Source organism: Hylaeus volcanicus, chromosome 3 (genome assembly GCF_026283585.1).
Source record: "Hylaeus volcanicus isolate JK05 chromosome 3, UHH_iyHylVolc1.0_haploid, whole genome shotgun sequence".
Taxonomy (NCBI): domain Eukaryota; kingdom Metazoa; phylum Arthropoda; class Insecta; order Hymenoptera; family Colletidae; genus Hylaeus; species Hylaeus volcanicus.
The window spans coordinates 12351075-12366897 of NC_071978.1; the positions used below are offsets into that span (position 1 = coordinate 12351075).

The 15823-nt window shown below is 41.7% G+C and overlaps 2 protein-coding genes across 7 annotated transcripts in view; both read right to left on the reverse strand.

Moving 5' to 3' along the window:
- Positions 1–1546: 1546 nt before the first annotated feature.
- On the reverse strand, positions 1547–10277 carry LOC128873258 (secretin receptor-like). The gene is made up of 11 exons (XM_054116702.1): positions 9887–10277; positions 8850–9169; positions 8074–8168; positions 7718–7883; positions 7480–7642; positions 6453–6583; positions 6119–6210; positions 5910–6048; positions 3311–5836; positions 3016–3222; positions 1547–1715 (listed from the first exon to the last, which is right to left on the reverse strand). Exons 1-9 carry the CDS (start codon positions 9987–9989, stop codon positions 5609–5611), a joined length of 1437 nt encoding a protein of 478 aa, XP_053972677.1. The 5' UTR covers positions 9990–10277; the 3' UTR covers positions 1547–1715; positions 3016–3222; positions 3311–5608.
- A 1110-nt stretch (positions 10278–11387) lies between these two features.
- Positions 11388–15823, reverse strand: part of LOC128874352 (probable beta-hexosaminidase fdl) — a 31399-nt gene continuing 26963 nt past the window's right edge. For all 6 annotated transcript variants that reach the window (XM_054119025.1, XM_054119028.1, XM_054119022.1 and 3 more), the window contains 2 exons: positions 14799–15528; positions 11388–14565 (listed from right to left, as the gene is read on the reverse strand). In XM_054119025.1, coding sequence (XP_053975000.1) covers positions 14418–14565; positions 14799–15528 — 878 coding nt within the window. In that variant the 3' untranslated portion in view covers positions 11388–14417. The remainder of the gene's footprint in view (positions 14566–14798; positions 15529–15823) is intronic.

Consider the following 15823-nt stretch of genomic DNA (forward strand, 5'->3'; position numbering starts at 1 on the left):
CGAGAGCCGCGTGGGGAAATGGAGGATTTAGGATACGTGGGGCGCGATAATCCCAGGGGTACCAAACTCGGGACGGTTCGCTAATCCACGAAACAAGATTGATTTAAGAGTTCTAGGCGATTCCGAATTGCTGCACTCGAGCTTTCCTATCGAACGTCTAGCTTTCATGGATCGTGCAGTTTCCATACGGCTATTGATAATGTTGAACCAGCTAAACGCACGATTATCGTCACTGAATGTCGAGCAATAAAATTGTTTGAACATAATAAGCAGACATTTTATTTAAGTACACGTGTAGACGATTAATACTTTTATACAGTAAACACGCAAATACGTTCCGTTAACAACAAACACGCTAAACATTGTTAACATATGGTGGTAAACAATGCGTAAACGTAAGATGACGCGATAAAAAGGACTATAAAATTAATTAAAAAAGCGTTGATAAAACGTAAATAGGTCCAATAAAGCGGTCCTTAAATCTGTCATTTAAACGATTTGGAACTCAAAAGTAAATTCTGTAAACGAACAATAATAAAATTGCAAAATTAGTAGCCCTTTTACTCGTCTGGTATAATGTGAAACAGGCTCTGTAAAAATATAATCCCCCTATGAAATTTAACTCCATTTCTTATCAAGCCTCGAGGACGTGGTTCAAGTAGGCGATGTAGCAGATCGCCAGTCGAAGGATCTCGATCTTGGAGAGCTTCTTGTCGGGTGGCAAGGTTGGCAAGAGCTTCCTCAGCTCTGCGAACGCCAGGTTGAAAGCTTCCACTCTGACCCTCTCTCTGTAATCAATTAATTATCACTCCAATACGAAGAGAATCGACGAACCTAGATACTTGGATAGAAGTTTCTTTGGCCTGAATATGAAATGTTTTCAAGAACCGTAAGACAGTTGTTAACGAAGTAGAGTAAAACGTAATGATAGTATATTTTCTCTATATTGTAGCATGAGAAAAAAAGTTTATTTTATATCAAAATTCTTAATACTTTATTTACCGGAAGCCTATTTGTAGGCTGTTTAATCGCAGTATTTAGCTATTCGAATTTATTTACTGTATTAATGGCTGTCTACTTACAGTGTTGAATTAAAGACTGTTTCTAAATATCCCGGTAGATAAAGTGTTAAGAACAATGAGCATTAGTGACGAAACAGTTAAAGGCTATCAGGGCGAGCAACCACACCATGACAAGACATCTGCACCGCTCAGTGACACTTTAGCATAATCAAATTGCGAGGCAGGGAGTCCAGAATCGGATCGGACGATTCCATTGAGATAATAAAATAATCCAATGTCGCGTACAAGCAATTCTATCGTGCCAGAAAACAATTATTCGTTTATATTTTTTGTTGCCACGAATCAACGTTGAAAATTAGGATTTTAATCGAGATCTTACCGTGTAGCATGCGCTGTTCGGTACTTTTGCGTGGCTCTTCTTCGTCTTCGTCTCTCCTCCCTCGAGAGGGTGCCTGCACCAGGTGCACCGACTCCGTTGACGACGATCCCGTGTCCACCGTTCGCCATCGAACTCTGTTCTCCTCTATTAAAAAAAAATCGGGGTGAACCTCTAACGCTTCCTGCCAGGGGGAATAGTTGTCTTAGAACTGTGACGATGTCGAGGGGGCCAGCTTCTTATCTTCGCCGTGGATGGAAGCTCGGATAGCAGGAAACGGATGTTGCGAGCGGAACGTCCATTTTCATGCCTCGGTGCTGCAATTCAATTTTGATTCTATTCGCTGGAGATTTCGTTTCGATTAATAAACGAATTTCGAGCGTTTGGGACGCTTACGCGTTTGAAACGAATTCGACTGAAAGGAACAGAGTTACTTCTGAGTCTGTAAGGTCGATTAACTTTTGGCGTAGTATCTCGAATGATCGCCTGGTTATGTGTGCACCCTGCGAGGCACGAAAATATTGCAGTCGACGTGCCTTCTGGCAAAAATCGGCTGAATCCCGATGGGACTCGTGGAAATTCGGGAACGAGGGGTTTTACCCACCAGAAATAATAACCTGGTCAAATATTTGCCACGCATGTTTTCTACACACTCGTGAAACGAAGTTAGGATGAAGGGTTGATTCTCTGGGGTTCTCTTAATTCCTCTGTTTGGTGGCATTTCTTTTATTAATCGTCAATTAAATACGCTTTTCAGGATAGTTACGAATATATACTTGTAATTATTATTGTAATTGGTATGTTTAAAAGGTATAGTTTACAGTGAGTGTGTGAAGGGATACTTGAAGAAGGAATAGTTCTAATCCCCAAGAGGCTCTTAAATTCCAAGCAATTCGACGAAACCCGACGAAAGGTAGCGTTCCATTATTCAAAGGAAAAAAACGTTGCCATTCTGCATAAGACACGACCAATCCCTCTTCAATTATTGACGAAGAACAACCCCAAGTCTCGTTCAATCTGATTCTTATGGTAAATCCGGCAATTCGTATGGACAACTCGCGGTTCCGTTAATATTTCAAGATATTCGTCAGATTCCTGTGTCGCTCGACTCTCAGTGACACGCGTTTGCAACAATATTTGTTTTTTAAATAGGAATAAAAGCAGGAGGAGTTTAAAGTGGTCACAGTATCGTTCTCATGCTGTCAATTTTTAACCTAAGACAATAAAATCCGATCCCTAATCTCACGTCGTCCCCGTTCTTCTGCATCTTTCACGATGTCGTAAAATTTCAAACGTCATCAATATTCTCCATTTTCATCGATTCTGCGTCAAATGGTCGCGGTACGAAGAGAATTTAAAACTTGGTAGAATTCAAAGGGTATAATTCTGGCTTATACCCTTTACATAGTCTTTTTACTTTCATATTTTAATTGTCGTAGATTGTAGTGAAAATGATCGCCAACGTTTTCGACGCAATAAAGTCCGTGGTAATGAATAGAAAAAATAAATTTAAAAGTATCATTCAAGAAAGATTCTCCTCATAGAAGGACGTTAGATTCGACTAGTTTCAACGAAACAGCAACAAAATAAAATAACACTCGAAGAAGGAGTACTCACCTCAAAGTCATTTTGGAACTTTCATCCCCACTTTCAAGAAGCCACCAGGTTCCCCGCCACAAAGCATGGTCCTAACAATTTTCAAAAACCGTTCGATATTCACGATGGAGCTTATTTTCCAAATCACCGCGCGTAGTCTTCAGGAACTGCGCGTTATCTTCCAGTGCCACCCCGTTCTCCACGGTCACTTCTCATCCATCGGTCGTCCTACTTCGACAACCCTTAGGTAAATATTATTTCTCTGATAAAGATATCAACGTACGTTAATATTTCTGTTTCTCAATTTCCAATCGACCTGTCCGTCGCGATGATGTTTACGAAGGATGAGCACTCCACGAAATCAACAGCACCTCTGATAAGATCTCCAGGTTTCCGTGTGGGCAGGCTGCAACCCCCGGAAAGAAACCAGACTATCATCTCCTCGTCCCCATTCCTCAGACCACGCCTCGAGAAGCATCCCTTCGTCGTTCACCCTTCGCTTCTCGTTCGTTTGTCTCTGTTTCACAGCATCCCTGGCGTACTCCAATGGAATCGCTGGAATAGGGGTGCAAGAACGCCCAGAACCGCCCGCCATTCTGTTGGCGGCGCGCACGATGGAACATAGGAAGCGAATTTGCGGATGGGTGGACCATTTTATCGATCATGCGACATCCCTGGGCTCCTGGACGTCGAGTCGACCTCTGTCTACTATCGCGAGCCTCCTTCGCGCGAGAAATTTACGATTGCAATGAATGGATGAGCTTTTATTTTCGTTTTATTGCGAACAAATCAGGCTTTGAGGGTACGCGCCATTCATAGGGGGTGGTTATTCATTTTTTAACTTTGTACTCTCGCTGGGACCACTTGTGGTTCCTGTTTCTTGCAGGGAGGAAAGTATAAATAAAAATAACACTCTTTGTAAAGAAAACATATAAATGAAGAAGAAACTCTTCAGGGGAGGAGAAAAATCTTGCACGAGAGCTAAGTTAGTATGAAGAGGAGAGAATATTATGTTAGGGGCGCTGGCGCAGATGCTACTCCTTTACCACCTGATCCTCCAAATCCATACTCTGCTATTGTCCTTGTTTATCACGTTTCCATTATCTCCTTTATCCTTTATCTTTTGCGACGCCTTCAGCATTTTTAAATTACCCTTCGTCTCGAAGGTGTTGTTTTTCTAATCGAAAATACGAGCGCGCGGCATTTCAATCACGCGAATTGTTGGGTACAAATTGCGAGTCGCGAACGCGAAGCAAAGGGTGAAGCAATTGACGTTCCTCGCGTTATGCAATATGCAACGACGGCCACGTGGCCCAGATTACGTCTTTGTTACGAGACCAGGCGAGCCGCACTCTAATCGACTGCTTCCCGATTAATGTTTCTGGTGGTTACGAGTGTCATGAGATAGTTCACGGTTCGTTACTCTGCCCCCGCCTTTTCGACGCCCCATCTCACCCTGTCGCGTGCCACGCGACTTCGTAGAGCTGTGGTCTCGAAAGCAGGGGGTTGGACAGTGGTTTTTATCACCTTGTTCCATAGAAAATGATTGACTTTAAATTTCAAACATTATTCTCTAACCTCAGGAGCTTTCAAAGAGCTTTCGATGACTACATACTTATTTTTAATGCTGATCGTACTATTTCTGGAGGCTTGTAAATTAACCCTCTCCGCTCTGCGCCATCGCAAACTGTGCGAACAGGAATCGCATTACATAAAATAGCGTAACTTTGGAAACGTGTCTTTTTTGGTTTTATTAGACTTGATTATAAATTCTTATAACTTTCTTGAAGCGTTGATACATACATTCTTTATGTCTGCAGTGGTGTCACTAATAAAATTTGTTAAACTTACCGAGTGCAAAGGGTTAATAAGAAAATTTTTCAATATGTTTGAATACGTTAATAAAATGGATGGCTCTGAAATAAGATTGAATAGATTAATAAAATGGGTGGCTCTGTTCCTCCAAAGGTTAAATCATAACAGATGAGACAATAAAAAATACAATTTCTGAAACAATCAATAAAATAATTTGCAAATTTTCAAATGTACATGCATGACACGTAGTAGATCAATGCGATGGTACGATGGATCGAACACGAGGTAGCAGCACGGACAAGGCCATCTCGTCAGCAACCTAATCAATATTTCAGTGCTGATGGTACATTGAAGCTCCTCGTCACTTTTATCGGTAGGGAAGCCAGTCGAATGCAGGAAGATTATGGTCGAAGGCACGTGGGCACTACGCTATCGACGGCAATAATAGTTCTACAGCTAACAACAATTAAAGGATTATGTTTCCATGTCAATCACGTTATCAACAAACTATTTTATTTCATGATCTACTTTTATTAGCAAAGAGGGTCATATGTCAGGGTCGTCGTGGATTGCGGATTATCATCTCTTTTTTACTAAAAAAAAATTCGCAAAACATTTTATAAGCGTAAACCTGCAATTTCTAATGATGAAGTGGTACATAATTATCCATGCATTACATACAAAAGATAGTTTAATACGTAATCGAGTCGCTTACAGATGACTCTAACTCACAATTAGAATAAAACACAGAGGCTGGAGTCTGGTCCAGTTGGGAGGTTGTTCTTCGAACCTTTTCTGACTAATACTCGTTGGATCTTCTATCCACCTGCACCATGAACAAATTCCTCAAGGTCGTGCCAGAGACGGTAGGATGGTCGCATTCGGGGCATCGTCTGCAGTGGTTACCGATTCTTGATCTCGATTCGCCACATGTGAACTTCTTGGACCACCTGGCTCGCCAGGCTCGCTTTATTTCCGTTCTGACTTCGATGTTCAGCAGACAGTAGAGTAAAGCCACGACGGAACCCTGGAAATTGGGAAATGAAAGTCAGTTTTTGATTTCTAGTTCATATTTTGTGGACCGAAGGAAGACGTAATACCTGGAAGGAGGCGAAGAATTGATCGCAGAAAAGCCAGACGAGTTCCACGCGGTGATCTTTGTGGTAGGAGAAGCCTAAGAAGAGAGTATAGTGAGCTCCGAAAAGAGGCACCAGGACTAGGGTGGACTTGGCCCATCTGCTGCATAAAGATGATAAATTCCATTTTCCAGTAGATTAAAAAAAAATTGCAAAAGTGGGTGTCCACTTACCTGTACTGCATTTTCTTGCGCTGCAAATGCACCGAGGTCTTGAACTTGACGAACAGTATGCGCACTATGTTGATGAACAGCAGGAAGTTGAACTAACAAGTCATTGATCAATGGTTCGGAATTATTTCATTGGGTTATCGATTGCTGCAATTTTCTGTATCGAAATTAGCCCTGAGAAACTTGGACGTTTCCAAGTTAAGATCGAGGACAGGGCTCATCGAGAGATGGGCAAAATTGTATCGTTTTATCAAGTATTCCTTCTACACGTTGTTCATAATAGTCGGATAATAATTTTGACCATCTTTTAGAGAATTTTAAGATTCGTAGTACTCACGAAGGTCGATATCATGATGGGTATGCTGATAAGGAGGAACAAAGAGGGATTCTCGTGGGTGGTCCAACAAAGCGTGTCCTCCATCGTTGCACGGATGATTATCCAAGGAACCACCACGAAAACAGGCAATCCTTGAATTTCAAATAAAGAGTAAACCATGAGAAATATTAATGTAGGAGTCTAAACGACAAATAAGCCACGGAGATTCGAACCCACGATCCTCGGATCCACAGTCGACCGCTTTACCTATACGACCAATCCCGTACCCTACGTTTCGTGTTCTCCTTAGACTCCTTATTGTTGGGTATGAGAGGCGCGGATACTATTAGGTTGTCCTAAAAGTTGCTTTCGTAATTTGCACTAAATTATTTTGTGTGGCAGTGTTTATATAAATAGACAATCTAATTTCTTAGATGTTGGTGTTGTAACAGTAATGGAGCAAAATGAATCGTACACAATTCAATAATGTAACATTAGACATAAAATATTGTGTATGTATTACTTATTAATAGACTGCGGATCTTTATGCAAAATAAAATCTTCGGGTAACGTGCCTACAAAAATTGAACCTAAATAGGAATTTATCTTATTCTGCAAATATTATAACATGAACTTTACTTTCAATTTTTATTATATTATAGTCTTGCATATATTAGGTGAACCGAAAAATAATGTCGTTCTTGCAATTTTAAATACTTGTTTATCGTTCATCAGCTCATTGATTTTTATCGATCTGGCATTGGCAATTTGCACACTAGATGGTAAAAGGCTATTGATAACGGGAGCGATTATACAATTAATAATGAAAAATAGAAATTTATAAAAAATTTCTTTGAATTTAATGTAAAAGAAACGACATTACTTTCCAGTCCACCTAATAGCTTGCATTTTGTAGTTTCTTGCACATTCAAATTTCCTATAAATGCATAAAGATCCGCAGTCTACTTATTAATAAAACGAAAGAAACTTTTGGGACAACCTAATACATAAAAACTACCCTCTTACAAGGATAAAATCTGAATCTCACCCCAGCCCATCAGGATGTACAAGTTGATCGCTGCACTGTCTGCGGAAAATGCCAGGACAACGAGATTGTGCAGGTATAAGCCCTCCATCAGGATCCAGGAATAATTAGCGACGATGCAATACTGCCACGCACTTGTGATGGTCTTGCACACCAACGTCTGGAACTGATCGTTTCAGTGTCGCGTCATTTTCAAACGACTTCTCCTCCGTTTCTTTCAAGGATTTTCTGGCATGCCTACGCTTCGTTCTTTGATGAACGCGTCCTTCCCGTCGACGTAGACGACGTCCACGGCGAACCTCACCCCGTCGACAAAGATCCAGTCTCTGATCAGCGCCATGAACGCTCTCATTATAAACGAGGAGAACAGGTGCATGTGCAGTCTGTTTCTTGGGTTTCTCAGCTTCCTATAACCGCGACATTATAGTGGACATTACATGGAATAAATTTGTAAAAATGAAAATGCGTTAAGTAAAATATTTTCAATTCTGTCCTCAAAGGATTAATCTACTTTCCGAGATATAAAAATGGTAACGAGTATGAAGGTTTTATTTTTAATACAGACAAGTTTTTACACGATTGCAAAACTATAACTACCTCAGTAGAGAAAATACGACCATCGCGACGACCAGCATGACGAAGGATGTAGTGTATCCGATCTGCGACACGATTCTAACGATGGGCAGCCATTTCTGTAAAAGTGAAGGCCGTTTTCATACGGGCATTCAAAAAGAACCTTAATTTAGCTCTCTTAAGCTGGCAGGACCAAATCAGCAGAATCATATTGGACTTAGTGGAATATTTAGTACTTATTTTGTATTAATTTGTACCACCAACAATAATTTTGTACCTCGTGCCGTTTTCGAAAAAATCGTGGCGCTGCTAGCTTTATTAAGCTAGCAGGACCACACGTCAAAATTAATAAAAATGAAAAAATTAAAGTAGATACATTTAGTGCTGAATTTGTACTAATTTGTACCATCAAAAGAAATTTTGTACCTGTTACCGTTTACGAAAAAATCGTGGCGCTGCTAGCTTAATATTAATATTACGATTTTCTTGAAAACGGTAACAGGTACAAAATTTCTTTTAGTGGTACAAATTATTACAAATTCAGTACTAGATGTATCCGCTTTGATTTTTTTATTTATATTAATTTTTAACATTTTCGGCCACTAGCTTAATATTAAGCTAGCAGTGCCCCGATTTTTTCGAATACGGTACGAGGTAAAAAACTTCTTTTGGTGGTACAAATTAGTATAAAATAAGTACTAAATATGCTACTAAGTCCCATATGATTCTGCTCATTTGGTCCTGCCACCTTAAGAGAGGTCCTTAATTTCTCCTAACACCTGAATATTAGTTATCCTTACGTCTAACAAGAACTCGAACCTCCCGTAGTCTCGAGAATTGGTCATTTTGGTTCCCAAATCGCAGAGGCTGTAGTTACTCCACGGGATCTCCATCGAATTTTTGTACCATTGGCCGTTCGCCATGCAGACCTTGGTGGCTATCGCGACACCTCGGTTATTCGACTCCAAGGTGGTCCTAGAGGACTCCATTACAGGAGGGCATGGCAGAACAGCCATCGACAAGGATTTCGTATATGGCCAGCAAAGCAGTCCATCGAAGTAAGGTGGACAGTGGCAAAATTGTATCCCAAGGCTACCATTTTCCGTCGTAGCGTTGTGATCTGTTCGAAATTTATAAATTGTCTGTGTTGTAAAGTATTGAATTTTTCCAGGAAAGATCTGTACTATTATAATTCTTTGCACTCGAGAGGTGACTCTCAGTCACCATTAGGTTTCACGCAGCAAATCTATCAGCAATAATGTTTCTTTAGGTTTAATTTCTTTGGAACTCGAAATGTCAATAAAATGATTGTCGGTGAGATAAAGGTAGTCTGATTCTCAAATCTCGATAGCTTAGCATTCGTGGCAATAGAATGCTAAGAAAGCATCTCGAGTTGCTGGTAGATACTAAAAAAAAGGCCTCGAGTGCAAAGAGATAATAGAGAAAAATGTTTGGAACCTTTCGCTTATACGAATGAACCCCCAAATACTCTTTGCTCAGAAAGAGATACACACCACCAAGCGTTAGCTATTTTATCTACACAGGCTTGAAAATTGTATCTAGATAAGAGTTTTGTTCGTTTCCGATGTAAAATACTGAATGTTTTTAGGAAAGATTCTAAAAAATTCAGAGGCTAGAAAAAAGAGTGAACTGAAACGTAAATAATAAAGAAAAATATCCGAAACCCTTCACTTGAAATAAACTCTCAAATAATGTCCTCGTGATTCTTTGCTCCGAAAAAGGCATTCGCCATCGTGTGTTCGCTATTTTATGTACACAGATATGACGACAGTATCTAGATAAGAGTTCTGTTTGGTTCTGACAGCAATGCACTCACACTCTGCCAGCAGTCGATCGCATTGCTCCTTCTGCTCCAAGAAGAAGCGGTCCATCGACGCGACGTCGGCCTCGGTTTCCGGTTCGATTTCCGTCGCTGTCATCGCGATCCTTGCGAGTTTCCTTTTACAAAGCGAGAAACACCTCAACGTGTCCCGTGGAGACGTCGATAGAAAGCGAAATAATCTCTCAGTGAACCATATTCGGCAACTTTAACCGCGGTAGAAACTCGACGCAGAGACGTTCTAAGCATTCCTGTTTAAATCCGCGCGACGCGAGCCTTCCGATGTCTGGGATTAAAGTGAGGCGACTGGTGAACGCTGATGGCAACGACGAAGGTGTTTACAAAATCGTGCCTCGCCCTCCGTTTTCCTCTTATTATAGTCACCTGGGAAGGGCGGGCTGACCACGAACTGGAAAGAGTCCGCCATGCGTCAGCCAAGGGGATTAACTGTAGCGACGAGCACTCCAAGCTGTGGCTCGACTATTTTCGAAACGTTCCAGAATAGAAGAATTCGGTTCATGTATAGAAAGACTCGCAGGAATAGAAAATAAAGGCTAAAACGCTATGGAATCCCGTAACGTGAGCGTTTATATATTTCAAACAAGCGATCTAGAGATAATAAAAGACTATAGATGCGGAATCGGATGGAAGTTATTTTGAGAACTACTTTGAGAAGCTTTGTGTAAAGATAAGCAGATACACGGGTGCTACAACGAAAAACAAATAAATCTCTGGAGAAAAATATAGAATTATACACTTTACCGAGGAGCAGGGTGGTTATAGATCATGGAACAGAGATCAATTAGTTGATGTGTTTACGTCAACTCTTTTTCATTATTTGTATGCGTCTTTGGGGGCAATTTTGTCAATAACGACAATCATAATGGCGCCTTGTACCTACGTCATAATATGACAAAAAATATCATACATGATACCATTGAATTTTTCTTATTTTTGTATTGCAACATCTAATGAAACGAACGAAGCCAACATTTGAATTCTATGTACAAGTTGTGTATACGAAATAACATAATTGTTGCAACTTTAAGTTATTAGAAACATAACGCTCGATCAGATGCATTGGGATAGGATAATGAAATTACTTATTGCCCAATGTAACACAGTGCAGAAGACAAATATATTATAATAATGTAATCGATTGCCCGCCATGTGCGCCATCCATCAAAAGCTTGATGGCCGATGTATACTCTCGAGTGTATTCACGGTTAATATTGATGGAGCTCGCTATAATATTGCACTCGGTATAAGGTACTGGACAAATCTATTAAGATTGATTTTCTGTAGACAAAAATAAATTGAGCACCGATTTTAAATCAAGTACGAACTAAGTAAGAATGGTAAAAATTAGAAGAAAATTAGTTTCAAGAATTAATAGTAATACATACCTCGGGATAAGTACTCGTGAAAATAAATCTGGAAACAAGGTGTGACTCGATTGGGAGAGGAGAGATGTTCGAGGACATCGAAGAACGCTATTTGTATTCAAAATTCGTTTTATGTTAAACTTACACCAACCACGCTATACAACAGATTGTTCCTCGTGGATCGATTCGAGAAATCATCCGCGCGCAGTCGAAGTCGACGCGTTTCTCGGCAGTAATTCTCGTAATTGTATCGGTTCACCATTCAAAATCTCGCACATCTCTATACGCGGTCAAACGTTGGCCAAGCCACAACGAAACGCATCGGATGATTTTGCGGATCCAATGGGTCGAGCTTAAAAATCACTTCTTTTTTTTACAGCCATCGATGTCGGTAAGTGTCAGTAAGTACAGGACGATTCGTCGTTTCTCTCGCAATCTACGCTCCCGTTCAATTATTTAGCTACGTGTTTTCTTTCGTTTCTGGGCGCCATCGCTCCCTACATAAAAGTGAGTCGCGTATTTACAAATCTCCTCGGCTTTTGTCGCGATAGGCCGTATGGTATTTTGTGTAGCAAAGGGAAAACTCCATTCCAATTATAAGAAGAACGTTTCCCTCCCTTGACACCAGAGTTGGGCAGTGATTACTTTGTGATTACTGTTCCAATAATCACCCACAGTTAGATTAATCGATAATCGTAAAGTACACGTACAGTCTGCAATCATAAATCGGTAAACTGATCGATCATTAATCACGTTCACCGATTGATATTCTGAGATTTTCAAAACGATAAAGGAAACAGTCTCACAAAACTGTTTCTTTTTCTCTTTTTACTGTTTCGAAGATTTCAAATTCCCTCTGACACGTTATCTACGATACGACAGAAGAACTAACATCGTTACAATTTTTATTATTCAACGTTCACTGATTACTCGGTAATCATAATCATGCATTTTGCCCAACGCTGCTCGAAACCTGCATATAAAGGACACCAAGCGCGATTCCAAACGGACGATCGACGCTGGATTTAACCGATCCGCGACAACGCCTCTCGAAATTTGTCCTATAAATGCTCTAACAGTGTCTCCTGTCAACTACGAGTAGAAATGAGAGCGAAAATGACGCGTAAAGTAGAGAAGGTAGGAATGCGAGGGTAGGGTGGTAATACGAGACACCAAGGTTCTGATTAATGGCCACTACTGACAGCTGCAGGCACACTTCGAAGCTCGTGTTACAATACTTGCGGCATATCTTCACATTAGAAACATTATGACGTTTTGTAACAAATGAACGTACAACGTTTTTATTCGCAAATTTTGATAGTGTTACCTGCATGTCGATAAAACTTTTTACAATCATGTATCGCTTTAAAATGAATTTATGTGAACGCAACGTATATCAAATAAAGTTCCCTGTAGTTTCCAATCCACGCCTATTTTGTACCTCTCTAGGTGCAAAAAGCAAAGTGAGAATCTCATATTCCTATCTTCTCTGTTCTTAAAATCCTTTCATAAAACTCCCGCACCCGTTGGTAATGTTTCCTCAATGGCGAACCTTGCTTCAGCAATGGATTCAATATTGGCAAACAATAAGAAATAGTAGCCATTCGTGCGACTTGTTCGAATGATTGTTGAAACAAATCTCGCCAATATCGAAACACCTGTATTGTTTTAATGAACATGAGTGACCAATGAATCATCGATTCGCTAGCGTAAACTACCTAATGCAAACGACATCGCTCTTCTCCGAATCTTTAATGAATTCTACGTAGAATCTAGACTTGGCAGTTTAAACAAAGAAGCTTGCGCGAATGGCTCCATTTTCTATTTTCGGTGTCGTCCGACGAGATGGTATGCTTGTTCTCTGACGAGACGAATACCAGAGGAATCGAGGTGAAGAATTATGCTCTTTTGTTAAATGTCTTCGCAGTTTAGGGTTTGTACAGGGTGTCTCACGTGACGTCACCGCTTTGAGCATCTTTATTTATACTTTATTAGACTGGTATCTGTGGGATGAGTTCATTCGTTAAATGATTTTCCTATTGTTGTGAATTGTAGAGTTCAAGCAAGTTTATTAACAGGAATTAGGATCGAGTTTATTCTCGTGCTTGAAGGCTCAGTGGTATTGCGAGGCTTGGAATATGAAGACATTGTTATTTGTGGGGATTGTTTTAAATGAAATTTGGGTTAAAAAGATATTCAAAGAGGTGTCGTTAGCCGAGGCACCTGCTATATGGACGCTGTCCAATTTTTGTCCTAAATACCGAACCTGTGAGGGACGATGATACTCTCGGTATCCAAGACACTTAGGAACGGGCACGATGTTTACGTTTGAATCGTGCAACAAAAACGATGCAGCATCACGCGCCACGAGTAGATTACAATTGGAAAGGCACTTCGAACGAAAAGTATGGCATCGAGCTACAACAGAGCGTTTACGCGAGACCCGCGCTCGTGAATTCTCGAAATTGACGTTAATTTACCATAGTATTTTATGTCATGCATCCCATACGATCAGGAGTATCGAGTAGTCCGCGCCCTTTTCCATGAAAACAAGAAAGATGACTGTATCGTGCCTGTGATTCTTTGGCAAACCAGAGAAACGCTCGAAAAGTTCCTTCCCTTCTCTCTTCGTTAAGTAAATCTCCACTAAACTACATCTCCTTTCTAACCCAACCCTTCGTGCCACGCACTCAACGCGAGTTCTCAAGGAATTTAGTCTATCGACTGTTGATCGGTGCTCTATCGTGTCGCCTAGACACGTTCTCAGGAGTATTATTTATTTCTCCACGTCTCTAGGTCGTCTTACGTTTCCCACGTAATCAACGTTTGCTGGATCGACGTTGCACCATTGACAGCCCTACCGGTACACGAACGATTACTTGTTATTCGAAATTACAGAAACGTTATCGGGGAACTACCGATATTCGGTGGCTCGGTAACATCGCGCTCGACACGATCGCGACACGCGACGAGCTTCTGCCGTCATGGATGTTACAGAGTGGCACGGAGACGGTATCCAATCGCGCCAGGTGATCCGAAGATGGCGAACGGAATCGCTTCTTGCAACGTTTCCCTTCCAAGAGACCATCGCAACTATAATTCGAATTGAACGATTCAGCGATCAGTTTCGAGCTAACGAATGGTCAGAGACATTTCCCGGGATTCTGAGAACACCACTGGGGCCACATAGCCTCCGTCTTCAATCCCCGACTCGCGAGAAGCTCCATGTGAGCGGCTAGCCTAGTGTACACGTTTTCGTCCGTGGAGTAGCCGTTGGTTGGCATGTCGCTCCTGGAACAAAAGATCAAGACAGGTGGAGGTTAAATAAACAAGTTGTAGAAATACGTATATTGTATTGCAAGAGGATCATGTTATGTCAAATCGGATACTTTTTGGAGTCATGATTGAAATTTCAGACCTGTTCTATATACTACAACCGCCAAAGGCGTCATCTAGACCGTTACCCCCAAAAAATGTCCGATATGGCATGGAATGACACATTTAAAATTGCAGGCTCCTCTCACCATAATCTTTCGGCGAGAGCTGACGCCCTAGGCCATAGTCGAGGTCCTAGAGACGCGTCACCGGTCTGCTCGCTCCAGATCGCTGCCTCCCCGCCGAGAACTAGATTCAGATGCTGCTGAGGGTAATCCCTCCAGGGACGATGATTGTAGACCGTCTGCCAGGTACGGTACTCGCCGCAGGCGGCTTCCCCGGTTTCCCTCCATCTCCCAAAACCGCAGTCCAAGTACCAAGCGTCCACGTGCGACAAGATCACCCTGAATCCATCGTCCAGAAGATCCGTCGTTTCTGGCCAGTTACTTCCGCCCCAGGATTGAATCACGTGGACCTTAGGATCGAAGTACATCGTTATGTAAGGCCTCTTCGTCAATGGAGAACTCCACAGGATCACGGCCTTTGGCGTCTCGTCGCGATTGGCCTTGACCAGCCTCTGCAGCATTTTGGTCTCGAATTCAGCCCACATGGCGTGGTGATCCGTCATGTTCTGCGCCTGCATCGCTGCCGTTATGTTCCCGTACTGTGCCCAGCAGTCCAGGTTCACCTCGTCGCCGCCAAGGTGCACGATATCGCGGATCTCGGTCAGGTCCAGCAGCTCCCTGTACAGCCCCTCCAATATTCTGTAGGAGTGCTCGTTGATGGGATTCAACTGGCCGCAATTCGGCTCGCCGCAATACGACGACCATGGCTGTTGATCAACGCAGAGTGCCAGCTCCCCGTATCCGTACTCCGTCCCTGAACGAGGCAAATTGCTCCGTGAACCGTTAAAGGCGACTTCGAGCGCGTTTTTGAACGACTATCGAGGTCAGTAAGACTGGCGAGCAGAGACATTACGGGATAAGGTGATCGAAATAGGCTGCCTTTCTTTTTGTAGAGGCCAAAGTATCGTTAAAAGGATTTAATTTCTTTGATCGTGGAGGATTTATTTATCAGAGAAGTAGAAGTGAATTTGTTCTTTAGTGGTAATTCAGCGGGTAGCAGATATTCATCCTGAGACTGGTTTGAAGGTTCCTCTTAGAGGAGATGATTA

Bases quoted from the DNA above. Each gene is read 5' to 3' on its own strand.
- LOC128873258 (XM_054116702.1), bottom strand. From the start codon at position 9,989: ATGACAGCGACGGAAATCGAACCGGAAACCGAGGCCGACGTCGCGTCG. The intron at 7,643-7,717 runs GTAGGCATGCCA...TGAAACGATCAG, and splicing joins CGTTCATCAAAGAACGAAGC to TTCCAGACGTTGGTGTGCAA. The intron at 6,049-6,118 runs GTAAGTGGACAC...ATCTTTATGCAG, and splicing joins CGCAAGAAAATGCAGTACAG to CAGATGGGCCAAGTCCACCC.